The sequence below is a fragment of the Pleurodeles waltl genome, chromosome 11 (assembly GCF_031143425.1).
Source record: "Pleurodeles waltl isolate 20211129_DDA chromosome 11, aPleWal1.hap1.20221129, whole genome shotgun sequence".
Taxonomy (NCBI): domain Eukaryota; kingdom Metazoa; phylum Chordata; class Amphibia; order Caudata; family Salamandridae; genus Pleurodeles; species Pleurodeles waltl.
Window position 1 is genome coordinate 11,092,506 of NC_090450.1, and position 21,163 is coordinate 11,113,668.

The window sequence follows — 21,163 nt, forward strand, 5'->3', positions numbered from 1 at the left end:
AGTGGTTCATCACTGAGGTGCTGCTCGAGTCCACCAGCTCCTCAGTGAGATGCCGCTTGAGTCCAGCGGCTCATCACTGAGGTGCTACTTGAGTCCGGTGGCACATCACTGAGGTGCTACTTGAGTCCGGCGGCTCGTCACTGAGGTGCTGCGTGAGTCCAGCAGCTCGTCACTGAGGTGCCACGCGAGTCCAGCGGCTCGTTACTGAGGTGCCGCTTGAGTCCAGCGGCTTGACATTGAGGTGCCACGTGAGTCCAGCGGCTCATGACTGAGGTGCCACTTGAGTCCAGTGGTTCAGTGAGCATAGGACCGAAGTTTGGGCATACCTGTCATACTTACAGAGTCTCACTTATAAAAGGGGGTTAGTGTTCGAGTGTTGCCTTGAGCAGTCTAAGGCGGGTGAAATAAAACACTATGCTGAGTGGACAGCCACCAAAGAGGATAATTCCTTCATGTCTTTCAAGTGTTTCATGTACATACTATGAGACCAGACCAGAAACTTCCAAGTATGCAACTGCTGATTAGGGCCCTGCGAACTTTCTGTTCTCTCCCAAATTTTGTTAATTTAATGTGTTTTTTCAAAACGGTGTGGACTGGTTTGAGCAGAAAGTGTCTTCTGGGAGACATTTTCTCCTCCATCCAGTCCCCTAGCTGGCATCTCGCATAATTTTGAATGCCTTCACTTTCAGCTTTAATGTGAAATACTGCAAAGTGAATTCTGTGAAGTTTCATGCCATTTTTAAAAACAAAAAACATACAATTTTGTGAAGATTTAGTCCTGGTTAACATCAGTAAGCACACTCCTAATCAGGAAGGCATAGCACCAAGGAGTGTCCGAGGTTGTCACCTTCATACTGGAGAACAGTTCTACGGTGCATCTACGAGGCCTTTTTAAAAGAGCTGGTTACTCAGCAAGCAGATAATACTGCAGTTGTAATTCATGTGTTAATGGTAATCAAGTCAATCGTTACTCGTTGTATTACCATACATGGTAAATATTCCTAAGGTGTGTATATATTGGCAAGATGTGACATCCCTCCAGCAGCAGATATTTGCTTACTAATAGTGTTTTCAGCATTTTTATGTTTGGATCCATGAATGTTTTACTGCCCATCTAAGGTGGCCCATAAGGTCCAGCAATAAACATGAACAAGTTCCACTTACTTGTCCAGGGACCGCGGTGGGAAGGTGAACTGCCCGCGACAGATCCTGTCCACGTAGTTGAGCGGCACCTTCTGGATCTGCTGGCAGGCCAGCATGATGAAGTCATACTTGCAGATCAGCAGGTTCTTCTCTGTGATCATCACCACTCGCTCCTTCTCGTTATTCCAGTGGTCCACCCTATGGAGAGGAGGGAAGACACCAGTGACATCATCAGGTGGGGATGTGGGAGCTGCGTGCAAAGCAAACAAGACATGTGACAGCACAGAGGGTACCCATGCTTAAAGTAGCTCTTCCAAAGAACCTTGTGTGGTGTATAGAAGGGGGTGCTTGCTGTTCCTCTGATCCACCCTGTGGATGGAAGGGAAGGATTTGATGACATCATCAGATGGGAATAAGGAAGCAGCATTTGAGGCACATGAGACAAGAGATGCTTGGGAAGGCTCTTCAGAGGAACTCTGTGTGCTGTGAAGAAAGGGACGCTTGTTGTTTCAGTTATGCACCCCATATACAGGAGGGAAGACACTAATGACATCATCAGGTGGGGACATGGGAGCCACAGTGGAGGCAAACAAGATGTGTGACAGCATACAGGAGGATAAGACGAAGTGATCCTTGAGGACACTCCTGGGGGAAGCTTGAAAAGCACACTCATTGGTCCAGTGATGATCGTATAGATGAATGGAAGAATTCCAAGACATCCTCAGATGGGGAAAGCGGAACTATGATGGAGGCAGAAGCAGATGTGTGTGAAAGTCAGTGCCTAATTGGAATTGCCGGTTGACAGAGGTGGCCACCGGCCCTTATTTTTCCTATCAGGCGTTACTCACGAGCAAGAGCTGGAAAAACGACCCAAATCAGAAAGAAGGCAGAAGGGAAAGACGGAAAACCTGTTGCAAAGGGAGAAGGCAGAAACCGGTAACAGTGAGATAAAAGGCCAGAGAATGTTTGGCGGTGGAATAAAGAGGCATGTGGTGGATTTAAGGCTACCAGGGTTGGTATTCAGCGCACCACCCACGGGGTAAAGAGCAGAGCTTTGGGCACCGGCACTCATTCTTTTACAAATCAAGCGCTGGTGGCAGAATGAAGGGGGCAAAGAGGAAAGAAGCCTTCTGGGAGCACTTCAAAGGAACCTTGTGTGTTGTGAAGAAAGGGGTGCCCTTTGAGAAATACTTTGGAGAGGATGATTACTGGCTGAGGCAGAACCGCAAAAACCAATGAGGCAGTGACAAAATATTTTGGACTTCTTAATCCCAAATGGTATATTTCCTTTGCTTTTTTCTAATTAATCTGGCCTGAGCAGTCATGCCTACTCCCTCTCTTTGCTGGAGAAGGTATTCTAGAGCCAAGGGCTAATCATGTATAGCAAGGAGCGGGGTTCTGGGGAGTAGGGGCTGAGTAGCAGGAATAGGTGCTCACCAGCATAGCATGGGTGACCCAATTGAGGTAGGTGATGCCCAGTCATAGTGTGCAAATGAACAAACGATGGTGATAAATGCCTTCCAGGGAGTTTGTGTAAGGGCCCCACCCTCATGTTGGGTGTGTGTGGGGTGAATGGGTCTCACACATCGCCTGCTGGGGAATTAAGAGGCATGTGCACTCAGGAGGACACCTGAAACTAGAAGAGCTAGCAGCAATACTAGCAGGTCACTGCAATACACAATACTGTCTACCAGCAGCAGAGCTTCACTTGAAAAGAAGCAGGGCCAGGGCCCCCAGTTTTGCTCAGAAGTTGGCGTCCGGTACTACTGATTGTCAGAGTGCCAAATACCAGGGCTGCTTAGTCTTGATTCCACCTATTGACTCTTTCAATATCCCAACAGCTACTCCCTGCACCTTTAGCTCATGCTTGAGGGTCTTTTGTATTACTACAGTCACCCTTTTTCACGATTGTTTCCTCTGTCTCTTCCTCCTTCTTTCCGTCTTGTGTGCTATACTGTCTATGTTTGGCTGAATAGTTTTGCCCACATGCTGCTTAAATCCACAGGATTGACCTACATATATTGGGTTTTCCTTGTACAATCCTAATCTAGGGTAGAACAGCCAGCCAGGACAGACAGGGATCCATGGCCCCTGAATAATGCCAGAGACAAATTTGGGCTTGAAATATGGGCAGAAACATGTTGGCCTTAGAATAGGAGGCTAGAGTCACAACTCTCGAGTAGCTATTCTTCTTCTGCTTTTAATATTACCTGTGGTCCCCAAGAATAAAGGTGAAATGCCAGGGTTCTGCTATTTTTAAAGTAGTTCATCTGGATCCCAGTTTTATCCAGTAAGTGCTTTATCCAAGAACTCCCTCTTGCTCTGAATTTACCTGGAGGTTGAGTCCGCCCTGGTGGCATCGTCCTACCAGGGTGGGGTGGGGTGGGGAAGCCGACGATGAAGCACAACACTAATAGGTGTGTGGGGCTTCCTCTTCCATAAAGGAATGATCCCCTAGGAAAGAGGAAAAAAAACTCCTTGTAGTTTGCCTTAGTGGAAGTAATACAGCTAAAAAGGAGATTCAGGATAGACCTTTTCCAACTTATACAGTCAAACTCGGTTGTGTTTTTTATGACCGGGGTCCTTCCTCCTATCTCCATGGCCATTACTCATTTTGACTCAGAAACAGAGAGTTGGTCAGGGTTATGTTACTTTTCAAGGACGCTGTCCCTATGAGGAACCAGGAGAAGAACATCCAGCTCAAAGGCCCACTATTGCGGTCCTTGTGTCTCTGGTTACTGATCTACATATCATAATCAACAACTGCTATAAATGCTATATGGATGCCAATCCATCGGCTCCGAAGACTCCAATGCGAATGGATGTCCTTGAGACAGCTCCTCTTCAGAAAAGCCCTTTAACCTTGCTGCAAAAAGAGAGACTAATTCCACTGCCCATCACTTTTAGAGATACTTTGGCGCATAGCGATGGCGACCAGCAGGCTGAAGAAGGAGAGGTTCCTTTTAATTTAGCAGGGGACAATCCTGAATGGGATGACTATGTCGCTCCCTCACCGGCTTCACCTACTCCGCCGCCAGCAGACTCACCACCAGCGGATCTAGGTGGCTTTCATGACCTCTTGGAAAGTGCATTTAAGGGTTTTGATTTACTGCACCAGACTAAGCTAGCAAAGGGCTTCCTATACGATTTCAAAAAGACGGCTCAGCGCACGATAAAATCCATACTAATTGTGGAATACATCTAGCAAGAGTGGTCAAACTGACGGGAGCAGCAGTGCCGAAACTAAACAAAAAAATACAAATAGAGCCTCTGAGTATGTACCAACACGTCCTATTGGTCACCCTGTACCTGACTCGGTTATAATGCAGGCTGCACAACCAAGAGCTATAAATCCCTCTTCTTGCTGCTTGGCTCCACCTGATAAAGAAGGTGGCAGAGTTGATACCATCAGTAGGAGGTTCTCAGCCATGGCTGCAACATCTATGAGAGCCTCAAACGCACTGACAATTTGGGAAGATACGACCGTGAAATGTGGTCCGATATGTCCCCATTTTATAGAATATTTTTAAGAAGACAAATGAAAGGAGGCGAGGGAGACACTAAATGAGGGAGAAAAGCCCTCTTCAGAGATTATCGATGCGGTAACGGAAATCTCCTCCATTGCATTCCGTCAAATGGCTCTAGTGGCGGTCTTACAATGTCAGGGCTGGAAAAAGGCAATTTCTTTCCACCCAGAAGTTCAGGCAAAAATTTTGGACATACCATTCAATGGTGAAAATCATTTAGTAAAATATGTGGATTATGCGCTGCAGTCCATTAAATCTGACACTGAGACTGCTCTCTCCTTGGGCACGTTCCAACAGCGACATTTTTTCTTCCTTTCAGGGAGAGGGTCAGTTCACATCTCGGCCACTTTACCAAAAATCCAGGTACCAGCTGTATGCCCAGCAAGGATTTCGGTCAACTTATCCTTACTAAGCAACTTACAAGGTAGCAGTAGGCTCAACCTGCCCTAGGGAGCCAGCCAGGACACATTCTCTGACAGGAGAAAAACAGAAAGACTCCTCCAGAAGACAATATGTTCCAGAAACTGGCCATCTCAGTCCCATAACAACAAATCAGCAATTTCCATTTCAAATTCTACAGTTGTTGGAAAAACATTACGTACAAGAACTGGGTCATGCAAGCGGTCACTCCATGGAATTTGTTCAAAAGCCTCCACTTCTTCCACCATGGGGAACTTCGCATCGGAGTCCGGTTCTGCTGAAGCAGGAGATCAGGTTGCTTTGCTCCAAAAATGCAATAGAGGAAGTCCTGTTGGATCAGCGCAACAACGGATTCTACTCCAACATTTTCCTCATCAGAAAGAAATCCGGCAAGTGGAGACAGGTGATGGACTTTTAAATAAATTCATCAAGAAACAGTCCTTCAGGATGCTGTTTTTACAGGAAATTCTCCAGCGTGTGGATCCAGAAGATTTCTTGATATCCCTGGATCTGCTGGAGGCATATTTCCATATTCTCATCAACATCAAGCATCGAAAGTTCCTAGGGCTCAAGGTGGCAGAGTGCCATTATATGTTCAAGGTGCATCCTTTTGGCCTTTGCTCAACCCCAGGGGTCTTCATGAAATGCATGGCCTAGAAGGCAGCTTTTCTGAGATCAGGACACCTAGTTTTCTGTACCTGGACCACTGGCTCATAAAAGGACCCATCATTCTTTCAGCCAGAAACTCAACTCTTGCCTGTCTGAAGCTATACGAAACTCTAGGCCTCAAACTGAGTCAACGTCACCTAAGGCAGGTGTTTCAATTTTGGGGAACTCCCAATCTGAATCTCTTTTCTACCCTACATAACAAGAAATGTCAAGACAAAGAAATGCATTCCATCTGACATGGAAGGAATGCTCGCATATGCCTTTACGCCTTTTCCACTCATCCCCAAGTTTATTAGGAAAATGAAACAAGAACCTTGTAGTCTTATACTAACAGCTCCAACTTGGCCAAGACAATACTGGTTCACAAGCTTCTTCGCCTGTCGGAGTGTTCACATCTCCCATTCCAACTAGCAGAGGATCTTCTTTCATTGAACAAGGGACAAATTCTTCATCCACAGATTCAATCCCTAAACTTGCCTGCTTGGCACCTCATGACACCGAGTTCGAAACAGTGACTCTGCTAGAGGGCTGCAGAGTAATTCTCCGACAAGCTCGAGCAGAGTCCACAAATAAATGCTATTCTGCTAAGTGGAAGAGGTTTTGTGTCTGGTGTAGCTATCCATCACTGCATTCCATTTCCTCCTCTCCAGAACAAATTGTGCCCTGTCTCTTGCAGATTGCAATGTCAGGCCTGATTCATTCACCTCTTAAGGTGCACCTGGTGGAGATATCCAGATTCAGGAGACGTAAAGGAGAGCTCTCGTTGTGATCCAACAGACTGGTTAAAGAGGTTATGAAGGACCTGTTTTGGGCCTATCCTCCAGTTAAACCTCCACTGGTAGCTTGGCAACGGAATATAGGCTTTTTAGCTGATGAGAGCTCCATTTGAATCAATTCATAAAGTTGACTGGAAAGTTGTGTTTCCTTTAGCTATTCCAAGTTCATCCCGAAAGTACCCACAACTTTTCACCTCAATGAGGCTACCATGGTATTACCAACTTTTTTCCATAACCCATCTTCACCAGCTGAAAAAGCCTTACATTCACTGGACATTAAATGCGGACTTATTGTTTACCTAGACAGAACTAAATCATTCATGATATCTGATCAACTCTTGGTCTCTTTTGCTTCACCAAGAAAAGGACAAGCTCTTTGAAGTGTGAATATTGCTCACTGGGTAGCTGCAGTTATTGCGTTCTGCCATGAGAAAGCAGGGAGGCCGCTGGTGACAAAAATGAAGGCACACTTCACAAGGAAGGCTGATGGTTCTTCAGCCATGTTTGTGGGGGTATCGCTGCCTGACATCTGAAAGGCAACCACATGGGTTAAAGCCCCTAACCATTACTGCTTGGAATCATAGCAAAAAGCTGATGTGACAGTTGGACAGGACACGTCATGGTGCCTGTTTTCCTAAGGTATGCAACTTTACATCTTTTCTGAATATGGCTGATATATATATATGTATATATATATATGTTAAAATTGTTTTCTTGGTGGGATGGTTCACCTAACCTGCCTTCTTAATGCAGCTCGAAAGTCTGAATCAATCATGTAAGTCTATGAAAGGTATAATACTGGAGCAAAACACAAGTTACTTACCTGTAAACTGTGGTTCTCTGGTATTAATATCGTTCATAGATTCACACGCGACTTGCCTCCTCCCCGTTCAGGCTCACCATTTCCATATCTCATCCTTTATGTATTGTACTTACGCTCTAATCTGAGGTATGGTGGCTCTGCAGGCAAAGTGTGCTCCAGGGTCTCAGCTATGAATTTTTTTAATGCATCCAAACGTCAGCCAATGTCAGTGGGTAAACACTGTCTATTGTTTTCAATGGGTTTTCTAAGGCCTACCTACTGGCATTGATTTTTTATTGCTCTTACCATGGGACTCCCACCATGACAACGGGGAAGTTTCAAGCATTTGAATCTACGAAAGATCCACTACTGGAGAACCACAGTTACAGGTTAGTAACTTGCTTTCGGTTGTATATTCACAACAGGTGATGGACTGAGATTAAAAATATAGAATATCTTCTTACAGAAAGCACTAGAGGGGGTGTTTGCTGTATTACAACCTGCTAGCAGTGGTGCCATCTACAAGGGGTGGGAATGAGTCTTTAATCACATGTACAAACCGTTAATGGTAGTACTCAATTGTAATATTGCATTACCTGTCCATATGTCCGTTTTTGACTGACTGCTCATAAACCATTAATATTTAAGTATAAACAGTTTACATGCAGTTCAAAACAGTGGCCTTTTTCAAGGCTGTCCTGGCATAGCACGCTAAACAGCTAGACCTTTGTGGTGCAGGGTGGTCCATTTTGGTAAGGAGATGGCATCATGGTATGTGTTGTGGGTCCCTGCAGTTGTAAGAGTCAGAGTTAAAGGGCGGACTCGGAGTTGTAAGGCAACCGGTACCCCAGCGAGGTAGAAATAGCAGACTTGGGACTGGGAGCCTAGAGATGGGAAGAGTGAGCAAGCTGGAAACCACATGATGCACGTACGAATGCTGCAATCAAGCATTCTGGGGGTAAATGTGTGTAATACCCATGCAGTTGATATTTGTGTAGCGTCACCTAGGCGAAGGGCATGGGAGCGCTGTACTGGGACAAAGGCAGGGTCACAATCAGAGAGTGAGATAAACCACAGCACCACAGTATGGAAGGTAACAACTCACTTAGTAATGCTTGTGGGGAAATGTATGAGTTGCACAGCCTCTGAGGGCTGGGGACCCATTCCCAGAAGTATGGCCCTTACCAGTGGGTCATGGGTTCACTTTGCACCCACTCTGGTGAGTTATTTCTATTCAAACGCCAGTGTTTGAATTTCTTTATGAATGACTGATTCAAAAACCTATGCCACCACATCTAATGGGAACTACAAAGCAGAATATAAGCTAGACCAAGGGCAATGGGGTGACGACCTAGATGGACCCCAAGTTACCCTTAGACAAGATTCTCTCTCCTTCTGGTTCATTTTTCAGACCAAAGGTGTCCTTTCAATCCCACATAGAACCAGGGATAATTATTTTGCCCATTCCACAGGTCCCCATCTCCAAGCCAGGATAGCCTTGATAACCTCCATGGATTGTGCGTGCCATTATGATACATGGTGCTGCAGAGATGGGCAAGAAACCTCCCACTTTGGCATCTACAAGGCCTAGGAGTTGGTAGAAGCAGAAAGTCTGTAGGGCACCCACATGGGCATCTCGCCACCTCCTCATCCGATTCTACAGGTTGGACCTGGAGAGAGGCCATACTGCTGCTCTTTGGGAGAAACAGATGAGTTCTGCAAGTGCCCAATGCCTTCACTTCTCGGAGTGCGTCTGCCACGAACAATAACAGGCGAGTCCTGTAAGCGCCCAATGCCTTCACTTCTCGGAGTGCGTCTGGCACGAACAATAACAGGCGAGTCCTGCGGCCTAGCTTTTCTCTGGTCATTCTTTTGTTTGAGCACAGAGAAGCCCACATGGCCTGGTACTTCTTCAACCTATTAGAGCATTTATTTCCCTGTGCATCCTCAGAGAAAGGACTGCGACAAGGAAGACACACATGATGGTACCAACCTGATCACTTATTGGTGATCTTCATCGTGCCAAGCCCTCTTCTGTGCCCACCCCAGAACCTCTTCTCTGGTCCTCCCCATTTCCTTACACCCTGTGGAGTTTGGCAAAGTGAGTAAGATGGGGGAAATAGTAAGGGGTAATTTATGGGTGTAGGGGCAGTGGATAGCTTAAAAAATGGAAAGTTGGGAAAGAAAAGCTAGACTAAAGTAATTTATGAGTGCCCTCGTGCCTCATTCTACTCCTCTTTGCTTCTCGCCTCCCTCTCTCCATCCGTCTCTCCTCTCACCACCTTCCTCAGTCTCTCTATAACCACCTCCTCTGTCCCTCGCACATCCACACTTTCTTCCTCCCTTCTCTTTAGTTCTGCTTCCTTTCTCTTCCCTTTGCCCACTCTGCTCATCCTTTCTTTTTCAACCTTATTTCCTTCTCCTATACTGTTACTTTTTCCTGCCCTCTTCCCCATTCTTTCTCCCTCTCCTTTTTTCATCTCTTTCCTCTTTTTTATTTTCCCTTAACTGCTCCTCCCTCTGCACCCATCGCCCTGAGACGTAAACACAGCCAGGCTCCTGGCCTTCACTGTGTCCCAAAAAAATAACAAGCATTTGCAATGCAAGGGGTCTTGTGTTTGCTCGAGTTAGATCTATTAGAGTTGAAAATTCCTAACTGGACTTTTCTTGCCACATAATTTGAAAATGAAAAGTAAAACAGTTGACATAAGCGAGCCGATTCAAAGCGCCAGGGCCGCCATGAGCGTGAGCGCGTAGGAGAGACACAAAAGAAAAAAGAAGTTTGTTTGCAGTCAAATGTATTAGCAAATGTGCAATTATCCATGTAACAGGGGCAGTCTGCAAGGCGGTAACAAAATATCCCCAAGGAGCCACAAACGTAAAGCATTCACTTATGATGATAAAGGATTTTTGAAAGGCAAGCCCATGAACGAGTGATAGTGATGGGTGTGTGGTGGGCGGGGTTAAAGGCCTGCAGATATATTACAACTGGTCAACACGCTTGCATGCTTGAGTTAAAAAATCTGAACAGACCACCTCTGAAATAGCATCAGCTGGTGTAGACTGGGCCCCGGTGCACTGCACCGGCTGCACCGGTAATAGCCACGCCTCTGTCTCTGCTCCTCTGCCCCACTGCCTGTGTCTTCATGCCTCCAGGGAAGTCTGAGCCCACATGTTCATGAAGTTGGTCAATGTGGCTGCTCGTATAGTGTAGCACCAAGAACTGTTTTGCTTCGAGGTGCACCCTTGCAGAAAGGGGGTTCCGGGAAGGCCAGTGAGAGGTGCATCATCATTATCTAGCAAGCAACTTCCTTCTGCCCTTCTAGCTATAAGAAAGGAACGGCCAGAGCTACAGCAAAACATCTACATACTGGAGTTGTAAAAATAAAAAAAAAATCTTTTCAACAAATGTTTCTAGCAAAATACACAAATATATAAAAAACAACAAGCAACTTGGAAAGGAATGTTTTGAAAGTAACTGAAAGTAGTGAAAAGCAATTTAATTTTTGAAAAACATCGACGATTATTTTCCTTTAATGCTAACTCTGTGCACTGAACTCTTTCGTAGATACGTCTTACCTAGTGGTGTCCACCAGGTGGCAGGCTAGGCTTAGTTTTCGTTCATGAGCAAACCACGTAGCATATCCATGTTATCTTGGAGCCAAAAATAAGATGTTTCCTGGGATTAATAGAACTAAATGAGCTCCGTTAAAGTCGCAGCTGCTCTGTAATTGATGCTAAACTATACTGCGGTGATAACTATCACAGGGACGAGACAGAGGATCCCCTCGAGATGCTGGAAACAGTTCAAGAGGAGCAGCTGCCTCCTGGGAGACCACTTTGTACCTGTAGAGTACAGTGCCTTACGTATCAGCTTCTAAGCGCTTGAGAGGGGTGGCAGGGTTACCTGTGACGTATGCCAGCATGTAGCTTAAGGGCTTCTCGTTTGCCTGACATGTGGCCTTGGATGCATTGTCCATGTCTATCAGGGTTGAGGAGTCACACACTCTAGGATCACACAGTTGGTACTGCAGGCGAAAACGAATCGATTACTCGATTATTGCTTCCTTCCTTATGAGATGACCATTACCGACTCTTCCAGCGATTAAATGTATGTTCTTACAGTATACTCCGATATTAATTTGCAAGTTTGTGAGATGCTAGTATATTTTAATGATTTTTTTCTTTATGTACAATGTGTGGATAAAGTATTAAGTTTTCATAATTGTGTAAAAAACAGATCTAGCGTATAATCATTTATGAATAGCTAATTTGGGACGCAAACCATAGATGATCCTGTGGGGTACACTAGATAGACCAAGGAAGGGAACAGCACTTTCAGATATAAATCTACATGTAACAAAAAAAAATAAAGCGAAGATTCACTTAGATGCTATGAAATCAATCAAATATAAGGAATAATACGAAAAAGAGGGGCAGGTCATATGTTAAATGCAGAGAGGAACCGTGTCGCTGTTAATCAGTACTTAAGGACGTCTTCAGGTCGCAGACACATTTAAGATCCTTATGTGAACTCCTCGAGCCCCAGGGGTTGAAATGTTTTTTTTATGGTGTGATGGCAGGACGAGGGCTGTCTGGGAGAATCTCCACGAATGATGCCCACCGGTGGCGGTGGGTCCAGTTGAAAACTAATTTCGGAAGCGAGTGCTTCAAAGGTCTGTGTGCTTTAATGAACGTGTGACCCCAGGTGCTTCGATTCCTGAACATGCATGCCTCTTGGTGGCGGGTTTTGCTTCTCAGGATAAGAATACAACAGTGGGTTGCTTTTCCCTCCATCAAGTAATGCATATTTTTGAGATTGTTTGTGAGACAGTTCACTCCTGATTTCCTCTGACACTGCTTGAAGAAGGCAGAACACAGTATCAGGCCAGAGTCTCTTCAAGGTCCCTGGCTCGGCCCCTCCACTCTTCCATTGTATTGTAACAATGTCTGAGACTTCGAGTTTTTCTCTAAGAGGCAACCATTCCTCTCAGTTTATGCTGTGGGATGGCCTTTTCTGTTGTAGGAGAGTCCGGAGCACCAGTGTAGATGGGAAAAGAGAAGATTACATTAGTGGGGTTCATGTGAGGTGCACAAGGGGAGGCTCAGCGTTGGGAGACGGCTAGACTTCAAGGGCCATGATCACTTGTCCCATCAATGGATGGTTCTCTATGGCCCTAGGCCCAGGTCAGATTTCTTTTTCATAGCTAAAGAACTAGCTAGACCCTCATCCCTGGAGTCCATCACGGGATTTGCCCAGTACCTCCGAGTCCCCCAGAGTCTGGAGAACTGGCCTGAAACCCAAGAAATGCACTTTAATCCTGTAGATGCACAGTGAGCTCCAGTCTAAGAATAAAGGCCTGTGCACAGGGAACTGCATTCCCAACATTGTATATGCACTGTAAAGCATTAAGTGTGCACCTAGATAAATGCACAATGACGTCAGAAGCCGCATTAGCTTAAGACTGGAGTTCAGCACAGCACATGCTCGAATCCACTGTGCACATCTCCGTTTTCAGTGGCTTCTAAGGGGTTCTACCTTCGCCGTGCAGTGGTGCCCTGCCACGTTCTACACAGGGGCAGCTGCTTGGATTTCACTTTCCTCCACACCAGACATCGGATCCCAGAGGGATGTATATTCAGAGGTATCCTGCTGACATCTGTCCCAGAGGAGGCGGCTTCAGGGCTGGTCTCCTAGCAACTGACACTGCAGCTGGTCCAGGCCTCTGAAAGGGCAACACAGCAACTGCTGCTCACAGCATCTTCAGGTGTGTGTGTGGGGCACCTGCATCCAGGATACAAGGCTGGTGTGACACAGAGGGGAGGTGTCTTCTGCAGCATCGCTGCTTTATTTCTTCCGAGCTATATAGCAGCAAGAGGATGGACTTTGAGGTGCTGTACACATCCTTAACTGCAAATGCGAAAGCAGAATTGAGAAAATACAGCCGCCGCATACACGGTGTTTAATTTGTGCCGGTGCTTACCAGTACCAGGGGTGGCTCCTCCATATGGGCGGAGGAGCGTCTCTCTCCCCCTCCCCCCGCCAGTAGCAACCGCTGCGAATCCTTTCACAAGGAAGGGATAATAAAACATGTTTATTATCTCTTCCTTGTGAAAGGGGTGGGGCCACGGGGGTGACGAGCAGAGGGGAGTGCACTGTGTACTCCCCTCACTGCGCATGTATGTTTGCCCAGCCATCTCCGGCTGGCCAAACATACATGCGCAGTAGGCTGTCTCCAGCTCGGCAACACTATTGCCGGGCTGGAGGCAACCTGCACAGACTCCCAGTCTGCCTGGGGCCGCCCAGCCAGGGCGCTCCCAGCCAATCCTGACGCTGCTTTGAGCAGCGTCAGGATTGGTCGCAGGGCAGGCTGGGAGCCTGTGTCTGCAGCCTTCAGAGGAGGGAGGAGCAGCGCAGCACAAGAGCCGAGGTACGTTTTTAAAATAGTATTTTAAATTATTAGGCAATCCCCACCCCCCCATACCCCACGCTCCCAACCACGTGCGTCACCCCGACTCAAGTCAGCATCATTTATTTAAGATGGGATTCGAACATCTTGTGATGTAATAACACAGTCCAGTACTCCAAGACGCTTGTAGGGTCCTAGTTCTCAGTCTGCCCGCCACGTGGAGAGGTGTTTCCGGTGTGTGTGGGAGGGCACGTGCTGGGTGAGAGGTGAAAAAGCAGATGAGGTGTCTTTGGACGCCCGCCTGCTCCATTCTATGGGGCTCGTGTGTCTCCCACATTCAGCCAGACTCAGAGACGGTTCTGTTGCTGATAACCAGATATTCTGTTCATTCAAACACATGGCTCCTAAGCGCCTGATCCGCAGCTATCATTTCGTGCAGCACACTTGCAGCTTTCCAGACACTACATTGGCGGCGAGGGTCACTCGAGACCACGGTGTTGCGTCATCACCTGATCGCACTATTCCAGTTTCTGATTGCCAAGTTGTGTTCAGGTGACCAGACCAAAGGCATTACAAGCTCGGTGAGTACTTCCAAGCACACACCTGCACTGGTATCTGTCCCCGGTCCGCGGTATCTAGGTGCCCTCTGCCTTTCAGCCTGCTGGACCTCAATGACTGGGGCCCTCGTTGGTGCAAAGGGATTCAAGGTGTATTCTGGAGCCCTGGGCAAGGAGAATAAGTGTTCAATGTCTCTTTATGCCCAGTGTTGGCTGTAAGATTACCGACATAATGTTCCTGTTTTAAGAGGATAAGCGTGCTTCATATGACATTCTGAAGCAGAACCTGATGGCACACTCCCTGCCAACATAAAGTGAAAAAAGACTATGAATAATTCATGTTTCACTCCACCATGCAGAAATCAGGCAAGACCATTGATTCATTGTGGGGCTTAAAACTACAGTTATAAAGAGGGCCATTCTCTCAAAGACTAGTTCAGAAGCCCAGAAAACCTGAAGACATCATGCCCATGGCCAGGACATCTCGTACCATGGACTATCAGGCGGAGGTGATGAGTAGCCACAGGTCAAGATTAGACTAGATGAGTCAACCAGCCGCAACAGGGACCCGCCACTTGGGGTAATGGGTCCTCCAGCACTTGTGCTATAACTCTGGGTTCTGTCTCTACCGCTATAGTGGTGCCGGCTTCATAGTGCGTGTGCCATCACTGCAACAAAATGGCCCACTTCCAAAGCATACATAGATGCAGGAGTGTTTATAAAAGAAAATTAGAAGGGTCATTCAAGCAATACCCAAATGTATAAACCACGGCAGTGAAACCTTAGTCTTCAGAAAATCAGAAGAGAAGCTTGGCAAAATATGCATCATAGTCTGCCAAAGTTTGAAAGAAGCAACTCTACAAGGCGGAGTGCCACGGTGGGAAAACATTTCACTAAATATACAGCCACATATTCTCACAAGACGCCATGCTCCCTGACCCAGACAAAGTTTCTGCCTTCATATCAGCTCTGTCACCTGAAAATATCTCTGCCCTCCACTAACTTCCAGGTAATGTGCCCACAGTATCACAGACCTTATCTGGCGCACAGCTACATGACCACATAAAAGAGGTGTCTGATCAAGTGTCTAGAAGACGTCAAATAGCATCAGAGACAACTCTCTCCAGAACTGCAGCCTCCGAAGACTTGGCTAGCTTTTACCAATCATTCCACGCTGGAGTTGTGGGGACTCAAGTCTTGCTGGTTTAGGGACAGTCTTGGCACAGAGAGACAATTCCCCTGCAACCGCCCATTATGCAGTTTCGTATGCCAGCCAGACTCTCTCAGTCTCTGAAAAGGCCGGTTTCCAAGCCTTTTTACAATTTCTACTTTCTTCATAAGGTCTGATCCCTGCACCTATTTTTTTTTTTACTTCAGTCATGTTACTACTATTATTCAATTTCTACCATTTTAAATAACTTGGGTTGACACTTTTAACAGTTTGTATTTCTTAACTGTCTTGTGTGTGGCTAGTTGTGGCTCACACATCATACTCTTCTAATATGAGGAAGATTTTCTGCTTGTGCCAGGGTACCAAGGGTGAGCCAAGGATCATTCACTGGAATCACCATCTTTGGGTGCTAAAGTGCTTGGGCCATGTGAGGGCTCAGACAACATTCACATTCACACACCGGCGTCGTCCAATGGTCATCTGGCATTCAGAAAGGCCTTCGTCTCAAAACCAGGCATGAAAACCATCCTTGGTCCTACAAGGGCCATAATTCCAGTCAAATTTGGGTTTTAAAGGCATATCTGCTTTGTCATTGGATGTGCGAACTATTTCCCAATGAAAATAATAGAAACAAACTTCTCACTTTCACTTCCTCAGTGTTATGCAGTGTCTTCTGCTTGGTAAAACTATTTCCCAGAGCCCTTTGCATAAAAAAATCCAAGACTGCCATAAGCGGCTGCTGCATAACGCAAGGGCAGGGGTGAGGGAGGGGGAAACAGAGACGAGGTAAAAAAAATATATATATATTTTAAAACGTACCTTGGCTCCATCCCTGCCGCATCCTGCCACCTTGCGCGCCTCGTCCTTTGGTATCCCAGCAATCACTGCTGGGATACCAGCACCGGCTCCCCAACAATCCTGGCGCTGCTTTCATGCTAAACCTTGCATGAAAGCAGCACCAGGATTGGTCTGAGCGGCAGTGACTGCCGCTCAGACACAGCCCTGGGGTCTGTGTAGTTTCTCCAACCCAGCTGTGTATACATCCAGGCTGGAGAAACCGAAGTGTGCATGTGTGTTTATCTAGCCTCAGATGTCAGGCCAAACACACATGCGCACTTAGGTGCACTCTCCCCTCCTCCTACCTCCCACCGGCTGTGCCAGAAGCAGACAAATAAAACAAACTATTGTTTATTTATCTATCTGCAAGACCGCAGCATTGGGCTGAGTGTGAAAGATCCCTCTGCCTTTCAGCTCCACCTGCCTAGTTCATGCAGGAACCGGAAAGTAAAACAGCTCCTCTGACTAGCACTGAACTCAAGCCTTCCACAGAGTGCAGGTGAGCGAAAGAGCCCATTAGCGCTTCTCCTGTACAGGGAGTGTAGAATTATTAGGCAAATGAGTATTTTGACCACATCATCATCTTTATGCATGTTGTCTTACTCCAAGCTGTATAGGCTCGAAAGCCTACTACCAATTAAGCATATTAGGTGATGTGCATCTCTGTAATGAGAAGGGGTGTGGTCTAATGACATCAACACCCTATATCAGGTGTGCATAATTATTAGGCAACTTCCTTTCCTTTGGCAAAATGGGTCAAAAGAAGGACTTGACAGGCTCAGAAAAGTCAAAAATAGTGAGATATCTTGCAGAGGGATGCAGCACTCTTAAAATTGCAAAGCTTCTGAAGCGTGATCATCGAACAATCAAGCGTTTCATTCAAAATAGTCAACAGGGTCGCAAGAAGCGTGTGGAAAAACCAAGGCGCAAAATAACTGCCCATGAACTGAGAAAAGTCAAGCGTGCAGCTGCCACGATGCCACTTGCCACCAGTTTGGCCATATTTCAGAGCTGCAACATCACTGGAGTGCCCAAAAGCACAAGGTGTGCAATACTCAGAGACATGGCCAAGGTAAGAAAGGCTGAAAGACGACCACCACTGAACAAGACACACAAGCTGAAACATCAAGACTGGGCCAAGAAATATCTCAAGACTGATTTTTCTAAGGTTTTATGGACTGATGAAATGAGAGTGAGTCTTGATGGGCCAGATGGATGGGCCCGTGGCTGGATTGGTAAAGGGCAGAGAGCTCCAGTCCGACTCATACGCCAGCAAGGTGGAGGTGGAGTACTGGTTTGGGCTGGTATCATCAAAGATGAGCTTGTGGGGCCTTTTCGGGTTGAGGATGGAGTCAAGCTCAACTCCCAGTCCTCCTGCCAGTTCCTGGAAGACACCTTCTTCAAGCAGTGGTACAGGAAGAAGTCTGCATCCTTCAAGAAAAACATGGTTTTCATGCAGGACAATGCTCCATCACACGCGTCCAAGTACTCCACAGCGTGGCTGGCAAGAAAGGGTATAAAAGAAGGAAATCTAATGACATGGCCTCCTTGTTCACCTGATCTGAACCCCATTGAGAACCTGTGGTCCATCATCAAATGTGAGATTTACAAGGAGGGAAAACAGTACACCTCTCTGAACAGTGTCTGGGAGGCTGTGGTTGCTGCTGCACGCAATGTTGATGGTGAACAGATCAAAACACTGACAGAATCCATGGATGGCAGGCTTTTGAGTGTCCTTGCAAAGAAAGGTGGCTATATGGGTCACTGATTTGTTTTTGTTTTGTTTTTGAATGTCAGAAATGTATATTTGTGAATGTTGAGATGTTATATTGGTTTCACTGGTAATAATAAATAATTGAAATGGGTATATATTTTTTTTTGTTAAGTTGCCTAATAATTATGCACAGTAATAGTCACCTGCACACACAGATATCCCCCTAACATAGCTAAAACTAAAAACAAACTAAAAACTACTTCCAAAAATATTCAGCTTTGATATTAATGAGTTTTTTGGGTTCATTGAGAACATGGTTGTTGTTCAATAATAATATTAATCCTCAAAAATACAACTTGCCTAATAATTCTGCACTCCCTGTATGTACAAAGAGCTGTGGCTGGTTCTAAACGGTAAGAAATGCCATCTTCACTGTGCAGGTCCAGCCTCCATCACTTCCTTTGCATTGTCTATGTGTCTTCTTCGAGGTGAGGGCTACAGAGTGGAATCATGAAAAGATGCCAAGAGTTGGGCTTTTCAGGCAGAATGTGCTGCGTTTCGCTCAGGCAGATAAGATAAACGTATATGGTAACTGAAAACTGAGTTTACCATTTATACCGGCTCTAGCGCTGGTGGCGCCCTGTGTGACCGTTTTTTTTGCCACCCCCCACCCCCCTTTCACATACACTCATTTGTTTTAAAGCGCTTGTAAAGTCTGGCTTCACTAATCCACTCAGCCATCCACATAAAATACAGATCTCTTCTTTGCAGCGGGCATATTCACCCTCTACACTACTTTTTGGCGAGTCAAAACTGTTGCTAGACAAAACTCCATCTCTCTCCCTAGCAGAAGCATAAATCACAAGAGGTATCTTGACATTTTAATTGTTTCCTGAAGGTTGGACGCACAAGGAACTTTACAGCAGCTGCTTTCAAGTCCCAAGTTTCATAAGTCATTGCTAAACAGAGCGCCCCCCTGAGGTCAGGGCCCGGTGCGGCCGCACCGCTCTAAAGCCAGCCCTGTTCATACTTCTGTCCAAGCTACCTGTCCATGGTAAACTTGGTTTTCATTCAGTCTGAAAGTCAACATCTGCAGTTTAAGTGGCGTATTACTTGTATTTAGCTAGGAATATTTCTTTCAAAGCGGATATTACACGTACTTGGAGGTCTCAGGAACAGGACTTGTTTTAAGCACATGGGATAATTTGGAAACTAATGCATACGAGTTTGCCAGAGTACACTTGTCTGGGCCTAGCCAGTAGTTAAACACTATAAAAGTTTAATAAAAAGCCATACATCCAATAACCAGGGGTGTAATACCAGAAAATTGACTTTTTACAACACCATTAAAGGTTTATGGCCTTGATAGCTGGAGTGCATGATTACTCACAGGTGAGCCCCGCTGCTGGGGCACCTGTCTGTGATCGGGGGTCCTCTACTCAGTGCTTAATTTGTAAATAAAAACGTGCTGGTGCTCAAGGTCTTCCTCTTAAACCCGGGGCTGCTGCAATTAAATGTGGGAACACGGAATACTGAGGCAGCGTAATCCTGAAGCCATCTCGGACCTCTTCAATCCATTTAAAGCCACTCCCTGCCGCTTCAGCTAACTTTTGCAGCTTTCTGCTTTCTCTCTTTGTGACGCTTTTTCGTTTTTCACTTCCTCCGTCTCTCCCATATGTGTCTTTGGCTCACAGTAAATGCTTGGCGCAGAAGAATAAGCACCGGCCCACAAAAATGCCGGAAACCAGAAGCACACATTTAGCACTGCCTCTACTGAAAGACCTCAGGGCACCTCACATGCAGGACACCTCACATGCAGGACACAGCAGGGAGGCGCCTCTTCCGTGTACACAGGCACTTTGTGCCACCAGAGGTGAAGCATCAGCCACCAAGGGGGCCTGGAGGGAGTGCTACATCTCCATGGCCAGTGGTGCTCGGATAGTTTCTTCAAGAGTTACTCTGTGGGGGTGCTTGCAGTAATTTCAGCATAAGGCTGTCTTGACTCTCAAGTGCTTTCACGCCAAGATGTTGTAAGTGCTCGTACTTCCTCATCTGCTGGAGCTCATCAAATGACAGACAGGCGTGGCATCGTTCCAGGGCCACAAGGCACTGGCAGGTTTTCTATTCTCATTTCACGTCACCTGCTTACACATTCACATATCCTTTCATTCTTGCAATCACAGTAACCAGGAAGCTTCGAGACACCCCTTTGTAACTGGGTTCAAGGTGTGATACTCACTCTGCTAGAAGCCAGAAGCTCAGCACTGTCTCCCCCTCCCTCACGGTCACGTGTGTTTTTAAGTCTTCAACAGCCTGCTCCAGGGCTCCTGGCTGGAAGGAAAAAGAAGAGCAAGGTCAACGAATAATATTTTATAAAGGTTTTTAATGATGTCTTGAAGGAACATGTGCAAATATTTACTTACCAATAGGGTATCCCAGTTATTTCAATTCATAACCCATACAATTCAGCCTTGCATTGCACAAACTTTCTTGTAGCAGACAACTGCCCCTGCCCCTTCCCCCAGCACAGTTGTTTATAAGCTGCATCTAAAAGGGACGTTTTCAGATTTATGCAAGCAAATGTACACTGAATGTGGTCGCCCCCGTTTTTCTCCAAATATCAACTTTTGAGTTCTGAAAATCAACACTTTTGTGTCTCAAATATACACTCTCAACTTTGGCATACATATGTTAATTCACCTAATCAAAACCTTCAAATTTCGAAGCTTGAGCTGCACACAGGAGAACAACTTACAGGTAACTGGAGAGCTACTCGTTGGAGAAGCCCGATGCAGATTGAAGCACTTACACTGTGTGGAATCACATATACCAATGAAGTGTGTACACAGGCTATTTGGTCAAGCAAAGGAGCTGCGCACATTGAGAAAGGTGCCTACAACCACAGGTATCGCACTAACGTGTTAGGAAAATGTCCCCGCTTTCTTCAATGCAGTGTGGCTAAAAGACTCTCAAACTGCTTCTCCTCAACAATTCTGCTTGCCCTAAGAAGTCTATCAAACTGGTCTCTTTTTTGTGTTTTTCTTACTTTTTGGGCTGGACTAACACAGCATCAATGTTCTATTTGGTAAGTTCAACATAGCCTTCCAAAGACCTCTTTATTCATGGCCGATTACTCA

At 46.1% G+C, this 21,163-nt stretch overlaps 1 protein-coding gene across 1 annotated transcript in view; it reads right to left on the reverse strand.

Annotated features, from left to right (window-relative positions):
- Positions 1–21,163, reverse strand: part of TPRG1 (tumor protein p63 regulated 1) — a 294,564-nt gene that overhangs the window by 211,884 nt on the left and 61,517 nt on the right. The window contains exons 3-4 of the mRNA XM_069212796.1: positions 20,266–20,357; positions 1,165–1,341 (exon numbers count right to left, since the gene is read on the reverse strand). Coding sequence (XP_069068897.1) covers positions 1,165–1,341; positions 20,266–20,357 — 269 coding nt within the window. The remainder of the gene's footprint in view (positions 1–1,164; positions 1,342–20,265; positions 20,358–21,163) is intronic.